Source organism: Piliocolobus tephrosceles, chromosome 7 (genome assembly GCF_002776525.5).
Source record: "Piliocolobus tephrosceles isolate RC106 chromosome 7, ASM277652v3, whole genome shotgun sequence".
In the NCBI taxonomy this organism is placed as follows: Eukaryota; Metazoa; Chordata; class Mammalia; order Primates; family Cercopithecidae; genus Piliocolobus; species Piliocolobus tephrosceles.
Window position 1 is genome coordinate 7,777,072 of NC_045440.1, and position 19,532 is coordinate 7,796,603.

A 19,532-nucleotide genomic window follows, 5' to 3' on the forward strand; every position below is an offset into this window, starting at 1 on the left:
AAAAAAAAAAAAAAAAAAAAAAAAAAAAAAAGAAGAGGTCCCTTTTCCAGTCAACCCTGGGTGATTCTGATACACATGACCCTTGCTGAGAACTTCAGTTTAGAGACCTTTTAAGTTTCTGTATTCATATTCTAGGGGAAATAGAGTAGCTAGTTAGATGGTTTCTCAATTTAACTAGGATCTAAAGGTAATAAATCCACCCGCTCCACCCTTCAACAGCATTAAATGCCCTTTGGCACCAAATTCTAAATGTTATGAGGAATTTAACCTACACTTCCCATTTATACTAGTTGGGAGGAAAAGGAGAAAAAGAGAAAGGCAGATACCTGGAAAGATTTGGGAAGTGATGACCTGTCAGTTTTCAGCTTGCTGATGCCACCTGCAGTTATGTGTATGTGTGTTAAATTAATTCCTCACTCTCTTTACCTGCTAAACTTTTGTTAAGTGTTCAGCAAGCATTCAGAACCAGCTCTACCCTTAGTGATAAGCTGAGGAGGTGCCCCTTATGGTGGTCCATCTGTCCTGCCCTCACAATGATGCTTCCAGGAGCTTGCCGTGAATACGAATTGTAGAGACCAACACTCTTGCTTTGAGACGTTCTGCTGTGCTGGAATGTAGCTACCTCTGGAAGGGGAAGGTGGTCAACCATCTCGCTCCATCATACCTTCTTTTTTATGAAAGAGTTTGTCAGATCTGTTGCTCCCAGCAGATTTTGATGAAAGACAGGAGGAAAGAAGTGGGAGTTGTTTGTGCCAAGCGGGAAGGACCACCTGGTGAAAGAAGAGAGGAGCGCAAGGTAGAGGTTGGCACCAATCTGGGCATGCAACAGATACTCAAAGGAAAATGGAGATATGGTTAAAGGTGTAAAGCTGCAGTTACACAGGATGAATAAACCTAGGGATCTGGTGTATGGCATGAGGCTGTGGTTAATTAACAATGTGGTGTTGTGGTTAACAATGCTGTGTTGGTGTTAATAATGCTGTGTTGGGGTTACTAATGCTGAGGTGGGATTAGTAATGCTGTGTTGCATCTTGGAATTTGCTCAGAGGGTAGATCTCAGGTGTACTCAGCACAGGCACATACAAAGGGGTAATTATTTCACTATGTTTATCATTTACGACCTTTAAATATGTACAGTGGCCCCCATCACACACACACTCACACACGTGCACACACACCCACACACACCCGTGCACACACCCACACACCCGCAGACACGTACACTCGTGCATGCACACACACAGACTCCGTGCATGCACACTCACGCACACCTGCACGCACACCGGCACACACGCGCATACACACGCGTGCACATGCACACATGCACACACAACCACACACGCACACTCACACACCCATGCACACACACATGCATACACATCTGCACACACCTGCATGTGCACACACCCGCGCATGCACACCTGCGCACGTGCATGCACACACACGCACACACCCCCACACACACATGCACACACCCCCACACACAAGCACACACCTGTGCGCATGAAGATGCACACCCACGCACACACACCTGCGCCCCTGCACACACACTCACACCCGTGCGTGCGCACACACATTCACACACATTCACGCACACTCACACTCACACATTCACACACACACACCTGCACATACACTCACCAGCACACACAGATGCACACCCGTGCACACACACGCCCGCACACCTGCACACACAGTCGCAAACACACAGTCATACACTCACACACACTCACACACATTCACACACACACACAGCACACTGACACACACACAGCAGTAAGCAATTGCAATCTAATGTCAGCTTTTTTTTTTTTTTTTTTTTGAGACAGAGTCTTGCTCTATCACCCAGGCTGGAGTGCAATGGCCCAAGCTCAGCTCACTGCAACCTCTACTTCCCAAGTTAAGTGATTCTCCTGCCTCAGCCTCCTGAGTAGCTGGGATTACAGGCGCACTCCACCACATCCAGTTAATGTTTGTATTTTTAGTAAATATGGGGTTTCACCATGTTGGTCAGGCTGGTCTCAAATTCCTGACCTTGTGATCCACCCACCTCAGGCTCCCCAAGTACTGGGATTACAGGCCTGAGTCACCACACCTGGACCAATTTCAGCTTTACTTTGCTTTGTATCTACTGTTCTCGAAAGACGGGGAAGAAAAATCACAAATCACTACCTGGGCCATTTCTAGGGAGGTTTAGCATCCAAGGCAACCCTTCATCTGCTGATTAGTTCTTTCATTTCCTTAACAAAACGAGCAAGCCCTCAGGAACTGTGCTGAGCTCTTGGGATAAGGACACATAAAAGAAGGAACAACAGAAAAGGCCTGCTGTGTTGTAGACAGAGCGTTGAGGAAGGCTCAGGGGAGACGTTGCAGCCAGGGCTTGGAGGATGGAAAGGAAAGGATCTCGTCACTTGAGCCCAGGGGGCCGTCGGTCCCAGAAGGAGGAAGAGCGTGTCTAAAAATGATGAGGGAAAATCTTTCCCTGCCTCTCTCTCCTAGAGACTGACGTGAGCATTAAGGGCTGGATCTAAATGACAAGAAGTTAAAGCAAACACACCAGCCATGAAATGCATAACAACATAGAGGAAATTAGATGTGAGGAAGCTGGGCAGGTCTATTGTTCTGGGGATGTTTATAGCTGGATTTCATGCATCTACACAGCACAGTATAATTTTAGCATTAACTTCCCTAGACTCTCTCTTTTCTGATATCCACAGGATCCCTTTTCTCAGATTGGCTTGGTCCTACTTACTTTGTTAAATGTGTTAGGAAATACATGATTTTATTTCTAGGAATGACACAAGATTAATATAAGGTAGAGAAAAACAAACTATATTAAGAAGAAAGTATTTTGTTGGGCCGAAGTAGGGCAAATGATAAAGAGAGGAGATATACAAAGAAAAATTTTTAATGTACTTTTTAAATATATTTTAAGTTCTGGGGTACATGTGCACAACGTGCAGGTTTGTTACATATGTATACAGGTGTCATGTTGGTGTGCTCCACCCATCAACTCATCATTTACATTAGGTATTTCTCCTAATGCTATCCCTCCCCTAGCCCCCAACCCCTCGACAGGCCCTGGTGTGTGATGTTCCCCTCCCTGTGTCCGTGTATTCTCATTGTTCAACTCCCACTTATGAGTGAGAATATGCGATATTTGGTTCTATCTTCTTGTGTTGCTTTGCTGAGAATGATGGCTTCCAGTTTCATCCATGTCCCTGCAAAGGACATGAACTTATCCTTTTTTTGTGGCTGCATAGTATTCCCCAGTGTGTATGTGCTGGACAAAGACATTTTAAGAATTGTGTTTAGAGTTGTAAGAAGTATGGTAAGGAAATAACAATTCTTGGCCTCAGTACCTTGCATTGTGGTGAGAAAAACATGTGACTCATGTTTTATCTCAGCTGCATTTTATTTACAACTATTTAGTAGCCTGGTGACCTTGTGAAGATAACGTGTCTAGGTCTTGGGGCTTGCACTGAAAGTTGATCACCTGATCATAGTTCCCTACTTTATTTGGGATTCCCTAGAAATCAGCTTAAGACAATGGCTTTAGGGGCAGTTTAATTCCAGTGAAGTGAGAGTGAGAGAAATTGGAACCTGACAGAGGTGCCAAATGGGCTGGGAAGCTGTGCTCAGCTTCAGAATCATCCCAGGGAGTCGCTCTGTCTCACCGGTGCTTCTAGACAGCCTGGGTGTACCCCTGGGACCTGATGTTTACCATGAGCCCTCTCAGCCCGTGTCCCCCTCTCAAAGTATGACCCCTGGGCATTACTTTCCCCTCATTTTGGGCATCCCACATGTCTGCTGCAAAAGCCACAGCCTCAGCAGGCTCAGTGCAGCCAGCGTTTGGGTGAGGTGGCTCTGTTTTATCAGCCAATAACTTGCAGGCCTCCTGGCGCTGGGTGGCATCAGCACCTGGGTTCTGGATTCATGGCCGCAGAAACCGAGTGAGCCATTGCACCAAGAAAGGCAGGCAGAAGGTGTGCTGCTGAGAGGGGCACTTGGAAACAGTCCTGTTTGCTGAGCGCTTGGGCTGGGCTGACTTCTCTAGGGGGCAAGTATGTTCACGTCTTTTAGTGTCCTGTAAACGTGCTTCTGGATCTCACGTGATGACCGGTATGCATATATGCTTGTATATGTGAGCGTGTGTGTTTGTGTGTGCACTTAATTATAGCAGTGTTTTCTTCTCCTGCCCACCCTCCTGGCTTTTGCTCTGGGTGGTGCTCATTAAGCCTGGATACTGTGGTTGCTGGTCAATTACAAGCAACCAGATGTGAAGGATAAATCAAAAAATTGCAAAGTTTTGCCTAGTGTAGATATAAGCCCAGGAGGAAATATTTGCTGAACAGTCTCTGTGTATTTAGGATTATTTACTGATCAACCAGTGATTTAAGTGATCAGTTTCAAAGTTACAAAAAAAAGAAAGCCTGTTTGAGTCCAACATCCTATGATGCTGAGCAGAGGGCCCTCTGAGTCTCTTGTTCTCATCTGTGATTTGGGATTGAGGCACCTCCATTGTTGACTCATCATGGAGGCCCCACATACCTGCCCTGACCTGAGTGGTTAGTAATTTATATCACTTCACTGCACGCTCTATCTGGTTAGCTCCAGCCGCTGCCTGGGCATGTTCATAAAATAAAACAAACTCATGTCTGCTGCTATTGTGTTGGGCACGTGCATGATGGAGGCATGAGCTGGACACTGGTGCAGGCTGCCGGGGCTCTGCTTGCTTCTCCTCCCATCTCTCTGCCTCCGACACTCCTCACTGTTTCCTCACTCAAGCTACAGAGCAAAGAGCATGATGCACAAAACACCTTTTGGTCTAGAGTTTGAAGAGTCTCCTCTGGCTTCCTGAGCCCACGTGGAAAACAGGCACTGACGTTGCTGTCCTTAAAGCCCTGATAACTTGTCAGGAAGGAGGCAAAGGGGCTTTCACCTTGGATCTCATGGAGACACAAAAGAGAAGATGGGAGAGGGGCTTGCAGGCAAAGTTCCTTCCCAAGCCATAATTCCCCTCAGTCCTGGCTGCATCCAAACCCTCTTCCAGGTTCCCACAGTGTGCACGTAGCTTCTGCCTTTGTATAGACAGGTGGGTGAACATGAGGATTTAATTTTTCTACTTCACACGACGAAGTACGCTTGTTTAGTAAACGGCAGGTTTCCATGAACTTATAACATACTTGGAAATTTTAAATTACATTCCCTTACACAAAAATTCATGCCTCATTGTCAGTGCCATGCTTCTGAGAGCTAGTCACAGCTGGAAATTGCCAATCACTCCAGGCCCCTTGCAAGAGTATTACTGTTGCTTACACCCTGGCAGCATCCTATATTTTGATTGTCATTAAGGGATCTTTGTTGGGCTATTGCTAACACACAGTATCTAAAAATCACATAAAATATTAGTTGCCTTTCTTTCCCTAGGCTAGAGAGATCCATCTACTCTCTGATGCATTTTTAGTGGTGCTAAATTGCCTTAAGGCTTGAAGAAATGAGTCTAAAAATTGCCACTATAAAAAGAAAAAATGACCCAGAAATGACACATTATGTGTGAAAATCAAAAGGGTAATAAAAGGCATTTCAATATCCACAGCAGACGCACATTCATCTCTCGGATGATGGCATTTTCTAGAATGCCGAGCAAGGCGTGCAATGAGACAGCATCCCCCTAGCGTCCGGCTGGCTTGCCTGCAAACGATCTTCACAACCTTCCTGGTCTTCACAGCCTTCCTGGTCTTGTTTATTAGGTTTGTGTCCCTAAGGGGCATCCCTCAGCAGAGACCATCTGGTGAAGTGTCCAGGTTCCTGTCTGAGTGGTGTAAAAGCTCCCTTATAGGAGAACCAGAGAGGATACCTAAAACATTTATTTTAAAATAGAGGTGAATGCTCCCAAGGGCACGTGTGCTGCGTGGATGCTGAGAGATTCCACCCAGAAGCTGGGTACTGTTTTTCCTCCTAAGCCCTCCAGCTCAGAGGCTGCTTCTACACCTAGGAGATGTTCTGAATCCCTGCTTCTGTCTCCTGGTTTGTGCTCTCACTAGTGCCACAGGTATTGACTGCAAGGCTACCAGAAGCTCCATGCACAGTGCTGGAGGCTGTGAGAAATTTCAAGGTGAATGAAACGCAGCGGTTCCCTCAGAGATTGACGCCTTCCCGAGTGGCCTCCTCTCCCAAGCCCCCCACTCTTCCATGCTGCTAGGCTTTGTGTTAATATCCTCAGACTAAACCTGAGATGGAGCAATAACGGAACTATTATGTGCCTGAGAAGTGAGAGAAGGGAGGTGAAGTGGAGGGAGAGGGTATAAACCTAAGTCATTGTGTCTACTAGGGAAGGACAGGGTGCAACATCAAAGCAGGAAGGTAGGAGATAGATCCATGGTATTGGAAATAACATTTGAACAACTCTGTTCTGGACAAACCAAGTTATATTCAATTCTCTGAACAAACCTCAGCTTTGTTACCAACAGGGTTTTGCTGTGGCGGTTTTTTAATCTAGAACACATATACTCGTTTTGGAAAAAAAAGAAAATACATTCTATGGATCTCTCAAGTCCCAACCCAAATTTCAGTTTCCAATGTAAGTTATTCTTATCTTTTTACTAAAGGCAAAATCAGTTCTTTTTTTATTAATAGTCCCATAGCAACTTAGATTTACTTAATACATTGACCAGGAGCTGTTTGATGAAGTATCTCTTATACCAGCAGCTCATTAATATGGCCCAGGGCTTGCCTCAGGTCTGGTGCATTTGGGGATGGCCGTGAATGATTGCCAAACCCCTGTAGGTCCGGCAGAGTGGAGGCCCATGGAGAAGAGCGAGGAATGAGGGGGTGGATTTGGTTGCTGCATTGTTTCTCTGTTTCATTTTACCTGCAAACTGACATATACAGCCACAGGAAAGTGGCTTTGCTTTACTCATTCACTCAACTTCTGTTTGTTGAGTGTCTGTGATGTGTCTGGCACTCTAGGAGGCCCTGGGGACACTTGTGTGTGGCCTGAGACTTGCAGCCTGAGACTGAGCTCAAGATGCTGAGAAATATTAGAGGTGTTCTGGTTGGCTTTTCTTCTCTCATTCCTTTTCTTGAATCAAATGTCACTCTATTGTTCTAAAGTTAGAGAAAGACCATCGTCTTTCTAATAGAGTTCCCAGGAAACTTTTTAGCACCTTGCTGAGGAAACTCCCCATATAACTGATTCTATGTATTGGGAAAAAGCAATGTTTTAATGTGAAAATCAAGTGAGATGGAGGAAGGCAGGGCAAGAAAAATACAGAGAAAGAGAGAGGGAGATAGGGAGAAAGAGATGGCAAAGATGGGAGAATGACCCACATATAGTAAGAATAGCAATATTATTTGCAAAGTAAGTTAAAATGGGTATATGAAGTTGAATTAATAAGTCTATAAATTCTGATGTGTAAAATGTAATTTTATTTGTACTGTGATTGGTAATTTCTTTTGTGAGATCCTCATTTTGTCTGAGTCAGAAAACTTTATTCATTCTTAAAAGAGTTAAAATTACTGATTTCCCAGTGACGCAGGTTTAAAGTCAGCTCTGAACATCCCTTCACTCTCTCTCAAGGATGTTAAGGGCCCGGGCTGTGGAGAGGGCATTTTGGCCTTGGCTAGAGCAGGCATCTCTCCTCCATCCTGCCTGTGCCACCCACTCCCGGTCCTAACCTTCCGTACGCCTCTGCCCCGGAGGCAGGGGCACCTGGGGGTGCTCAGGGACTTGACCTTCTCCATTGCGAGCTCCTCCCGCCTTCTCCAGACTCTGCGAAGCACTGGGAAACACAGGGGTGTGTCCGTGAGGCCACAGCTGGGAATGAAGGAGCCCTGCATTACCCCTGGACACACAGACACAGTGCAAGGAGTTCTGTCTTCTTCTGTCTCCTCACACAGCTTGGGTCTTGGTCCCAGGTGTGGTGGGGAAACACGACACTGGGCTTCCCCAGCCTCTGCGCCACTGTCACGCTCATCAACACAGCTCCAGTGGTAAGTTCTGGCAGTAACCAGACCACTTTAAGCAGGACTCAGCTCCATTCCTTCTCACTGGGCAGGACCCTCCAGCCAGGGCTTCCAGCCACCCCTGCCTATATCCAAGCACAGCCCAAGAGTTCCGACTTCTCCTTGGGATGGAGCGCCTGTGGGGAGGGGTGGGCCACCACCTTTGCTGTTTGGGCAACTCAGCCATTCCACACTGGGGGCCTAGTTTTATTCCTTATAGTGAAGAAGGAGAATACGGGAGTACGTACCATCCCATCTCCGTTACACATATTTCATGATGTACACCTGAAATACACAGACACACACACCCACTCACACACACACACATACACACACACATACACACACATACACATACATACACACACAAACACATACACACACAAACACACACACATGCATATACACGTGGATTTGCACACACACGGATGTGCTCACATGTGTACACACACGTAAACACGCACATACACCCTTCAGCATTCGCCCTTCCCCCTGCTCACAGCCCTTGTTCCTCTTAAGCAAATACTTTTCTTCAAGCAACATTTCTAAGCCTTTGATCAAGTGTGGCTGCAGCTACTGCCACCTGTGCCATCCATCTCCAGGTTTCCTTAAATTTTTGTGTTTTCTGCTGCTTGAGACTGAAAAACATTTTACCTAATGTATTTTTTCTTTTTGCTGAAGATGCAAAAATGCTTAAACGCCTACCTTTGGTACCTAATCATGTATATGTATATACACATACACACACACACACACACACACATATTTATTTCTTTTATATTTATGAATATTGAAGTGTACTGTTTGAATTGGATTTTTTAACACAGAAAGATATATCTGTCTTTCCGTAGCTATCTATCCATCCATCTATGTATCTATCTATCCATCTGTTTATATTTCTATCCATCTATCTGTCATCTGTCAATCTATCTAACCAGATGGATATCTACCTACCTATCCATTCATCTATCTATCCATCTATGTATCTGTCCATCTATTTATCTGTCTGTCTAATCCTCCATCTTTCTATCATCTGTCCATCAATTCATCTATCATCTATCTATCTAATATATTTAACTATCATCTATCCATCCATCTTTCATATATCTATCCATCTATCTTTCCATCCATTCATCTATCTATGCATCTGTGTATCTGTCCATCTATTTATCTATCTAATCCATCTATTCCCCCATCCATCTATCATCTATCCATCTATTCATCTATCAATCATCTATTTATCTATCTAATATATCTATCTAACTATCATCTATCCATCCATCTGTTATCTGTCTATCCATCTATCCATCTATCTATCCATCCATCTCTTTATCTATCATCTGTCTCTCTGTTTATCTGTGTATCTGTCATCTATCTATCTATCATCTATCTATCTGTCTATCATCTATCTCTCATCTGTCTATTGGTTGCGTCAGCAGATTCAGTAGATCCTGAGCAGTGTGTGTTGAAAAGAGAAGTAGGAGACCCCTACCTAGCCAGTCAGTAGATTAGTGTAATCTCCGGTAAATAGTGGACAGTTAAGTCTTACAGCTAAGTCAACCCGTATCCTGTTTTGAACATTAGTTTAATCTTCGAGTCACCTCAAATTATTTTTCAAAAGTAGTTGTAATATCAATGTTGAATAAGTTCACAAATAGCTATGCTGTATGACAACCAGATTTAGAAATTGCTTGTATTACTACTAAAGCATGTTTGAAAATAGTTTACTGACTTAGAAAGAGTATTTATGTTGTGGTAAAGTTAATTACATGGTGATAAATAAAATGTCTTTAGAAATCAAACATGGAGCAATGTCAGAAGTGCTAAGCATTGAAGAAGTGCAAAATGTATGTTTCCCTATTGTATTTCATTTAAAAGTCAAAATTTTGCTGCTTTAACTGTTTGAGTTAAATTTTGCTGTGCGGTATTTATTGTCAATGTACCATGTATCTTGATCTCACAAAAAATCAGTTCTCCAGTATTTCTTACAGTTACCAACTACTAACAGTTGTATAAATTGTGCAACATAATTAATCTACGGTGCACTAAAGTTACTTGCCAATAGAAAGGTACTGCTAACTTTTTTTTCCTGGAATTTTTCTCTGAGACTTCTTTCCAGAAAACCAAATTAGATGATCTTATGTTATATCTGATATATGTTACTTCAAACATAGTAATCATAAATCAGTGAAAACTTCGTTTATTATATATTTGAAGTTGAAAGCACACATAGCTTTTAAATTGAACTGATTCATGTGTTAGATAAAATGAGAGCAAAAGATTGAATTAATAAATTAGAATTGGGGTCTTATTTAGTTTGAACCTCAACTTGATTGATTCTCACATGGAGGCGTCTCCTTGGCTGTGCTGCTGGAATGGTGTTTACCGGCATTGGCTCTGTTTGCCGGCTGCAATCACATGAGGAGGTTGCTCCTGTTAATATTTGTAATGCTTTCAAATTAGAGAAGCCCCCATATTCTATTGGTGGCTATTTCCAATAATCTGCGAAAAGGTTTCATGATCGTAATGATGGAATGAGTTCTATACTGTACTCTCAATGTACTGAATATGAATGTGCGCAGAGATTTCTGGACTAGGTTGTGATAACAGATGATGATCGTGGAAGCCCGGGAGCAATCCTCCACTCTCCACTGGAATCGGCTTTCAAAACTCTCCTCTGGTGGAAATCTGAGAAGAGTAAGAGCTGAGTTCAGGTCCTGGAGAGTGCATGTGACTACCTCGATGAGTGAGAAGGAAGGAACAGTCTAATAGAAGCAGCATAAATGTTTTTATTTTGACTTTTAAATTATAGAGTAATAGAATCAGGGAAAAATCATCATTTGAATATATAAAGAAAAATTTACTTGTGATAGTACCACTCAAAAATGGGTTGTGTCTATCGTCCTGATATTTAGATGTAAATATGGATAGAGAGATCATTGTTATTTTGAGTACATACAATTTTGGATTATTCATTTTTCCTTTTCTATATTGCTACATATGTCCTTTTTATTTTTCTTTATTGCTACATACATTATATATTTGCCTTTTTTAAAGCAACGTTGCATTCTTTCAAATATATCCAAAAATCTTAGTCAAGCACAGTCCTATTGTTGGCCATTTTCATGTCTTCCAAAGAATATCACTGACCAGAAATTTCCTATATTTTGGATGATAAACATATATTATATTGCCAGAAATGAAATCAGTTAGTCAGAGTGGTGATATTTTCTTTTCTAAAATTGACAAAAACTATAGATATTTATGGTGTACACGACAGTCTGAAACACGAATACATTGTAAAATGGCCAAATCAAGCTAATTAACATACCCATTGCTTCACATATTTGTCATTTTTCATGGTGACAACTTTCAAAATCTCTCCAGGCAATTTTCAAGCATACAATATGCTGTTATTAACTACAGTCGTCATGCTGTACAGTAGATCTCCTGAGCTTTTTTCTCCTAATGAAATTGTGTATTGTTTGTTTCCTCTCCTTCCTCCAGTCCCTGGTACCCACACTCTGCTACTGTGTGTTCTGTTTTTCCGGATTTCACATAGAAATGAGACCATGCAGTACTTGTCTTTCTGTGCCGGGTTCATTTTCCTTTGCATAATTTCCCCCAGGATCAACTGTGTTGTCACAAATGGCAAGATTTCCTCTTTTTTTAAAAAAAGGCTGAATAGTATTTCATTGTGTATGCCCACACACACATGCGCGCACGCGGGCGCACACACACACACGCACACACACACACACAGCGCATTTTCTTAATCCATTTCTCGGTCCAGTGTTGGACCCTTGCATTGATGCCACGGCTTGGCTATTGCGAGTAATGCTGCAGTGACTATGGGAGTGCAGATATCTCTTCGACGTATTGATTTCATTTCCTTCAGATATAGGATCTGAAGTGAAATTCTAGATCATGTAGTAGTTCTATTTTTAATGTTTTGAGGACTCCCTATAGTATTTTCTGTAATGAGTATGCTAATTTACATATTTTATATTTCTAACAGCAGTGTACAAGGGTTCCCTTTTCTCCACATCTCACCAACACTTACTATCTCTTGTCTTTTCTATAATAGCCATCGTGAGTTCATATCTCACTGTGGTTTTAATTTGCATTTCCCTGATGATTAATGACACGGGACACCTTTCCATATACCTGTTGGCCATTTTTATGTCTTTTTAAAAGAAATGTCTATTTGGGTCCTTTGCCCGTATTTTACGTGGATGATTTGTTTTCTTGTGATTTCCTTGTTTGAGTTCTTTGTATTTGTGGATATGAACTCATCACCAGATATTTTGTTCTCCAGTATTTCCTCCCATGCTGTAGGGTGTCTCTTCACTCTACTGCTTGTTTCCTTTCCTGTGTGTAAGGGTTTTAGTTTGATGTCGTCTCATTTGTCTATTTTTGCCTGTGTTGCTTGTGCTTTGGGGATTTAGGCTTATTGATTGTTTTTCTTCTCAAAACAGAATACAATTTGCTACTTATCCCTAAAGGAATATTGGTTGGATGTAGGAAAAAATGCATGAAAAGAGAGAGGTTTTATAGGAGCACAGAGCCCTCCACGACTAAGGAGTGATGTGCTATGTACTGCAGTCATTGAAATACAGTGCTTGCTAAGTTGAAGCAGTGCCCCCATCCCTCCCTTTCTGTTCGAACTCCCCTGGAACGTTACATTAAATATCAGGGGCTCAGGTTAAGGGCATCATTGAAAACGTGGCCACACTCAAATTCCAACTCTTCCTACCCGAGAATTCTCATGTCATTTTATTTATTTTCTTCATGGCGCATTGTGACACTTTTTTGTTTCCTGTATGTTTGGTTTGGTTACTTTTTTCTTTCTTAACTATCCAGTTATCTCCATGATATTGGGGTTTTGTGCTGTTCACTTCTGCTGCTTTGGTACTTAGAGTGTGACACATGGTAGATGTTCAATGAAAATATATCAAATCAAGAATGGTGAAAACTATGGATATTAAAATTTAGGTAAATAGAAAGAACTGGAGATTGATACCTGGAATAGAAAACACAAAGATATAGCAGTTGTCTTAAAAAAAATTCTTAGATGAGGTTTAAACACAGATCAATGAGCAAAAACTATAGTGGCGGAATATGTCTACAATTACAGATGTCTTAAATAAATGTTACGACTAGCAATTAAAACGGGAATAAGGACTGGGTTTTGATTTTATTTTTTTCACATTTAAAATTAGTACCTATTATGTTCTTACGATGCTGGGTTTCTCAAAATTAGTTCCACAGAACTCTAGTTGTCCTAGATTCCTGGTGAAAAAAAGAACTTCCTAGACAGATAAATCTGGAAAAGTCTACATCCTTTGAATTATCTTCATTATTTTCTAAAAAAACTTTTGCACATTAAGTTTTATTAAGATAAGACACCCCTTTAGAAAAGAAGAAAGGTGTTTAATTTTGTTGAACCTAGAATGTTCCCAATTGGTTTGACTCTGGTTTGATGGCTGTTGTAGACATCTGTGGCAATCCCCGGAGAGTGTTTCACGGGTGCCATGGGGGATGCTGGTGCAATGTTCCTGGAAGGATATTTATTCTGATATTATAGATATGGATTTTTTTTTCACTAAGCAAGAAAGAAAAGCATCTATTTATGTTTCGCCTATGTTGTCTCTCTTACTAACTTCATCCATCCACACCGACAGCTGTACCTCTTTTCCTGCAAAGACTCCTTATTTCACTTCTGTTTCCTCAACAACAGCCCGGGGTTTCTCGAACTAAAACCATGAGTAGAATTTCCTCTTGTAACAATGGGCTTGTCAGATAGTTAAATAAGACTACATTTAATTCAATGCCAGAAGCCAGGCTCAGAAGAAGTAATTGGGTGGTGTTCAAACCTGATCTCTGCCTCTCACACTTTTGAATGCAACTGTCCAGTTGGTGTTCTGTGACAAGGTTTTGTTAATGTTTGCAACCGTAAAGCTCCGTGTTTGCAGATGCAGCGCTGGAACCAAGACAATTTTTTCCCTAACTCCAGGCTGGATGAATTGCTTTCTTCTAAAACACAGTTGGGCTCAGTGGCTCAAACCTGTAATCCTAGCACATTGGGAGGCTGAGACGGGTGAATCACTTGAGGTCAGGAATTCAAGACCAGCCTGGCCAACATGGTGAAACCCCGTCTCTACTAAAAATACAAAAATTAGCCAGGCGTGGTTGTGCACACCTATAGTCCCAGCTACTTGGGAGGCTGAGGCAGGAGAATCGCTTGAACCTGGGAGGCGGATGTTGCAGTGAGCTGAGATCATGCCACTGCACTCCAGCTTGGGTGACAGTGCGAGACTCCGTCTAAAACCAAAACAAACAAAAACACAACAACAAAAAGAAAGAAGAGTAAAACAAATCATTCTTTTCCTATAAAAAGTTCTGAAATATAATATCACTAGCTTTCTTTTAAATATAATTAACATGTGTGATAGTAAAATACATTCTTTACTGAGATATTTTCTTAACGTAGACTTTTTTACTTCTTGTTTTTGTAAAATATTTATTCATGATGAATGACATCCAACTTCCTCTTGTTTTCAGGGTACAAAATTTATTCACATTTGTTTTCTTATTAAAGCCACAACATTCAGTAAGGTCATTTTTGATATTTATTTTCTATCTTGGTCGTGACAAGTTAAGGTTCATATGTTTGTTTAGCTGTGAAGGTGGAAGAACAGGAATCTGAACCCAAGTCTTTTGATTTTACAACCTTCGCCGAATCACAGGGTTGCCTCCATAAATAATACCAAATGGATTGCTTAATGTCTTATGCTGTTTTAACTGCACAACGTCGGAGCAGCCATTTTGCTGATTTTTTTTTCCTAAAAAAGTCTTCTGTGAATAATTTGGGTTTTTTGTTTTATTTTTTAACTGCTTAGGGTTGGTGCAAATGTACAGTTTTCTTGTGAGGACAATTACGTGCTCCAGGGATCTAAAAGCATCACCTGTCAGAGAGTTACAGAGACGCTCGCCGCTTGGAGTGACCACCGGCCCATCTGCCGAGGTAAGGCACCTGTGGTGGGGTAAAGCCTGGATTATCTCTTTCTTTAGGGTTGGCATTTTTTTTTTCTGAATATATAATTTAAGCATGAAGCATTGTCTACAGGCAGAGTACAACTTGGTAGTAATGTACGTTTTCATAGTGATGTGGGTAATAACAGAAATCTTTCCCTGGAATTTGTTAAGAAGCTAACATTTCAAGAATATTTTTGTGTTTTACATTTGAGGACAGATGTGAGCAAAGCCATGCATACTCACTATAACTTGGTATCTATCTATACACACACACCGTGTGCATTTGTGTGAGTATATGTTCCACAGCTGGACCTGCCAGAAAGGTTTCTGTGCACCCCGCAAATCTAAAAAGGTTCACTTTCCCATTGCAGTGAGGTTGAATCTTTTAGGTATTAATTACATGTAGTAATAAAAGGAATTATTAGCCTGATTCCAAATCATCATTTTATTAGTAAATGATCTTTAATCTCTAACATAGTTAGCAGAGTAAAATATTCATCATTATTGTCATCATCATTTTCAAATAAAATGTATGTAGTCAGCAAACGTTAAATTGTTTATTGGTTACTGCTATGAAGTATATACAAATTCTTACCAGAATTACAGCAATCATATTGAAACCAGAAGAAAATTACTTTGGTTGTTTTAAAATGAAAAATAATATAAAATTAAAGAAATGCTAGGTTTGGAGGTTTTGTTTTTGAATTTTGGCCGTAAAATGATTTATGTAAACTGGTAGTTTTGGGAGGAAAAGCACTAGTTTGACTAAAAAAGAAAGCTTCATATGTAAGAATACCTTATCTTTCCATATAGTCTTTTCATGTGAATGGACTTAAACATTTTAAACATTTAAGCATTTTAGTTATATATATTTAAAAAAAAGGGTACAGGAAGCATAGTGCCTGTGAAGTTAACTAATTGCCAAACATGTCACTATTGTCATCTAAGCTAAGAATACTCTTTGGCACCATTTACTGTATTGTACCTGGTCCCTATAACCACTTGGGGCCAGTCACATGTAGGGGAGACAGCTTTGCCAGACCCGTCCCTACAGGACGGGCAGGGTGGGTATATGGCCCAGCTGACAGCAAGCTGTCATCTCTTAAATGGAGACCCTTCACAGAGTCAGCAGTCTCTGGTCAAGGAAAGGCACATGGCTGTCCCCTTCTTTTTGTCACTAGACGACTTTGATTGTACATTTTTCAATTCTAACATAAGACTCTTAAGCACTTCAAAGAACCGTACTAAAATTCATGTTCCCACTAGAGCTGGTGATGCACAAGCCTCCCAACTACACATGAGGAATGAGTCACATGGATTATTTTTCCTTTAGGGGAAAAAAAAATTCCTTCAATAGTTTTCTTGCTCTTATATCCCAGAAATAGACTTCATTATTTTTAAAGTTCACTTTTGACAAATAGTAAATGTACATTCTTTTAAATGTTACTTTTAAATCAATATTTTAGAGTAACTTAAATATTTGCCTTTATATTATTTGATTTTATAAGTTAACCCATGCCATTGCCTTTCTTGGCCCTGACTGTCATCTTAAACTCAAAGCCGTTTCTCAGTATCCTGTCCCAAACATATCACACACTCGGAGGTGCTTACGTCTTAGGAAACAGCTGCTCCATCCAGGATGAAAGTGGAGACATTTCTCCCATCCTTCTCAACCCCCCAACTACTCACGCTTAGAGAGAATTAGAAGAGGATTCTTTTTGGTTTTCTGTTCCCATCGATTCAAGTGTCCCACTTGATCATATTTTGGAAGAGAATAAGAGGTCTCTCTTGCCTGGTGTGTTTGGTTTGGTTTCTGGAAAAGTTGCTAGTAACTGCCAAGACTCTGCCTCTTCCTTTCAACTCCACAGGCAGAGTGCCTGGCTTTATCCATCTTCTCACTGACGATTCCCTTGTTTTACTTAAGTTAGATATACCTTGATCATCACTGAATAGTTCATTAGTTCTTTTTAAGTTTATTACTTGTAATAAATTTAGTAAGAACTAAAAATGTATTTGAAGTAATAAACTTAATTTATTTTTCTGAAATAATAACTTACAGTGCTGGAAATAATTCCTAAGAAAGTGTTTTTACAGTGGGTGGGTTTTACCAGTGTTGACTCAGACAAAGGCCACGCTCTCACATATTTTTGAGATAATCTTTTCTCCATCTTGGACTCCTGCTGAGACGTCAAAGGGATAATGCTCCTTAGCTATCTACTTGCATCCGTTGATAAGATGGATAAGAAACCCTCAATTTCTTAAAAAGTATCCTTTCTAGGAGGTAATACTTGTGTTCTGACCTTATGGTCATTCTAAAGTTTCAGGGCATGGCTGTGCAGCCACATACTCTGCCTTTCCTGTCTCGAATGCTGTCGCAGCTCTAGCTTCCAAATTTCAGCCTCTTTTGCCATCTGCAGAGGCTGAGAAGTTTCAAAATCACCCAGCCCTGATTCCTTTGTGTTTGACAGTCCTCCCCTCAATTGATGTCTTTCCTACCATGTTTTAGTATCAGCAGCAAGAAGAAATCAAGCGGCCTCTTGGACATATGGCCTGGAAATCTCCTTAGCAGTTCATCTGTGTTTGTCACTGAACACCCTGCTTCCCACCTAATCACAGAACCACTTCTGCTAAGCTTCTGCCACCTCTTTCAATTTCTAGGAATGTCTCTCCCTCTTTCCGAGTCCCACCAAGAGTATCGTTACCAGATAGATTTCTACTAGCCGTCTATTCAAGGCACCTGAGGCCTTCTCTATGACACTCCCCAAAACCTGGCAGCTCTGACCCACTACCCAGTTCCAAAGCTGTGCCCACGTTTGCTTCAGCAACACCTCATGCCCAAGCACTTGACTCTGTGAGTAAAAATTCCAGCAGAGAAACAAATCCACTAGGATGGAGACCAATGTATAGGCTTAGATCAGGGAACTGGCTCCCACGGTTGGTAGGGCTGGCATTATATCTGAATTCTGAAAGACCGGCTGTTGGGAAGGAAAGATAGGGATCAGGCCAGGCTCCCCGGGAAGAGGTCAAATCTGCTGTCCACAGGCAGGAGTCTCTCTGTAAGGGAAATTCTAAGCCCTCTTTGAAGACTTCCCAAATGATTATGTAAAGGCCACACAAAATAATCTCCTTAACTTAGAGTCAGTTGATAAGGGACATTATTTATGCCTCCAAAATCCCTTCACAGGAGCACCTAAGTTAGTGCTGGATTGAATAACTGGGAAAGGTATGTGTTTATTTCCCAAACTATGTATGTGACTTTGAAATATTTAGTAGCTAGACTAAAAAGGTACAGAAAAACAGGTGAATTGAGTTGTAATAGTAATAACATTTTATTTAACCCAAATACTCCCAAATAGTATCACGTTAACATATAGTTTTTTTTTGTTTGTTTTTGTTTTTGAGACAGAGTCTCGCTCTGTGGCCCAGGCTGGAGTGCAGTGGCCTGATCTCAGCTCACTACAAGCTCCGCCTCCCGGGTTTACGCCATTCTCCTGCCTCAGCCTCCCAAGTAGCTGGGACTACAGGCGCCTGCCACCTTGCCCAGCTAGTTTTTTTTGTATTTTTTAGTAGAGACAGGGTTTCACCGTGTTAACCAGGATGGTCTCGATCTCCTGACCTCGTGATCCGCCCGTCTCGGCCTCCCAAAGTGCTGGGATTACAGGCTTGAGCCACCGCGCCCGGCCAACATATAGTTAATACAAATATGATAATGAGATGTTTTACATGTTTTCTTTTTTTCATACTGTGTTTTGAAAATCCAATGTGCGTTTTATACTTAGAGCAGAGCTCGTCTCAGACCAGCTGCATTTCAGGTGCCCAGTAGCCACGTGCGGTTAGCAGCTGCCACATATGACAGCACAAGGTTAGACATTTACAGTCGTGATTTTCTTCCTCACTATGAAGAGCCATCAACACCCTTGTAGCTGTGAAGAGGAGAAATGAGCCCAGTGAGTTGTGCCCCACTTCCTGGCTGACATCCCTCTGTAGAACACTCTTCAATTAAAATCCGTAAGCTCCTCAGGTTGACAACTTTTAGGAACCCTGAGTATGTCACCATTCCCTCTTTTAAGTAGCGTCTCAATTTGCTTCCAATAATGGATTCATCCATTAGAGAAGAACTGAAAAACATTTATAAAAGTGGAGCTTTTATAACTATTTCTATAAAAAGGTAACGTCAGATATCTAAAGTGTCCAGGAAAATGGACAAATGCTACCTAAAACAGACTACGGGGAATCGTTCTTTGCTCTCGATAGGTTCTGTACAGCAGGGACCATTTTCCAAGTTCATTTGTCACTCTGCCATTACCACAAAAAATAGTATCTAAAAAGACAGCATTGGCCCAGCACGGTGGCTCATGCCTGTAATCCCAGCACTTTGGGAGGCCAAGGTGGGCAGATCACCTGAGGTCAGGAGTTCAAGACCAACCTGACCAACATAGTGAAACTCCATCTTTACTAAAAATACAAAAATTCGTTGGACATGCTGG

General features: G+C 41.5%; 1 protein-coding gene across 1 annotated transcript in view; it reads left to right on the plus strand.

Moving 5' to 3' along the window:
* Positions 1-19,532, plus strand: part of CSMD1 (CUB and Sushi multiple domains 1) — a 2,063,566-nt gene that overhangs the window by 1,392,760 nt on the left and 651,274 nt on the right. Inside the window, exon 9 of the mRNA XM_026453909.1 lies at positions 14,910-15,034. Coding sequence (XP_026309694.1) covers positions 14,910-15,034 — 125 coding nt within the window. The remainder of the gene's footprint in view (positions 1-14,909; positions 15,035-19,532) is intronic.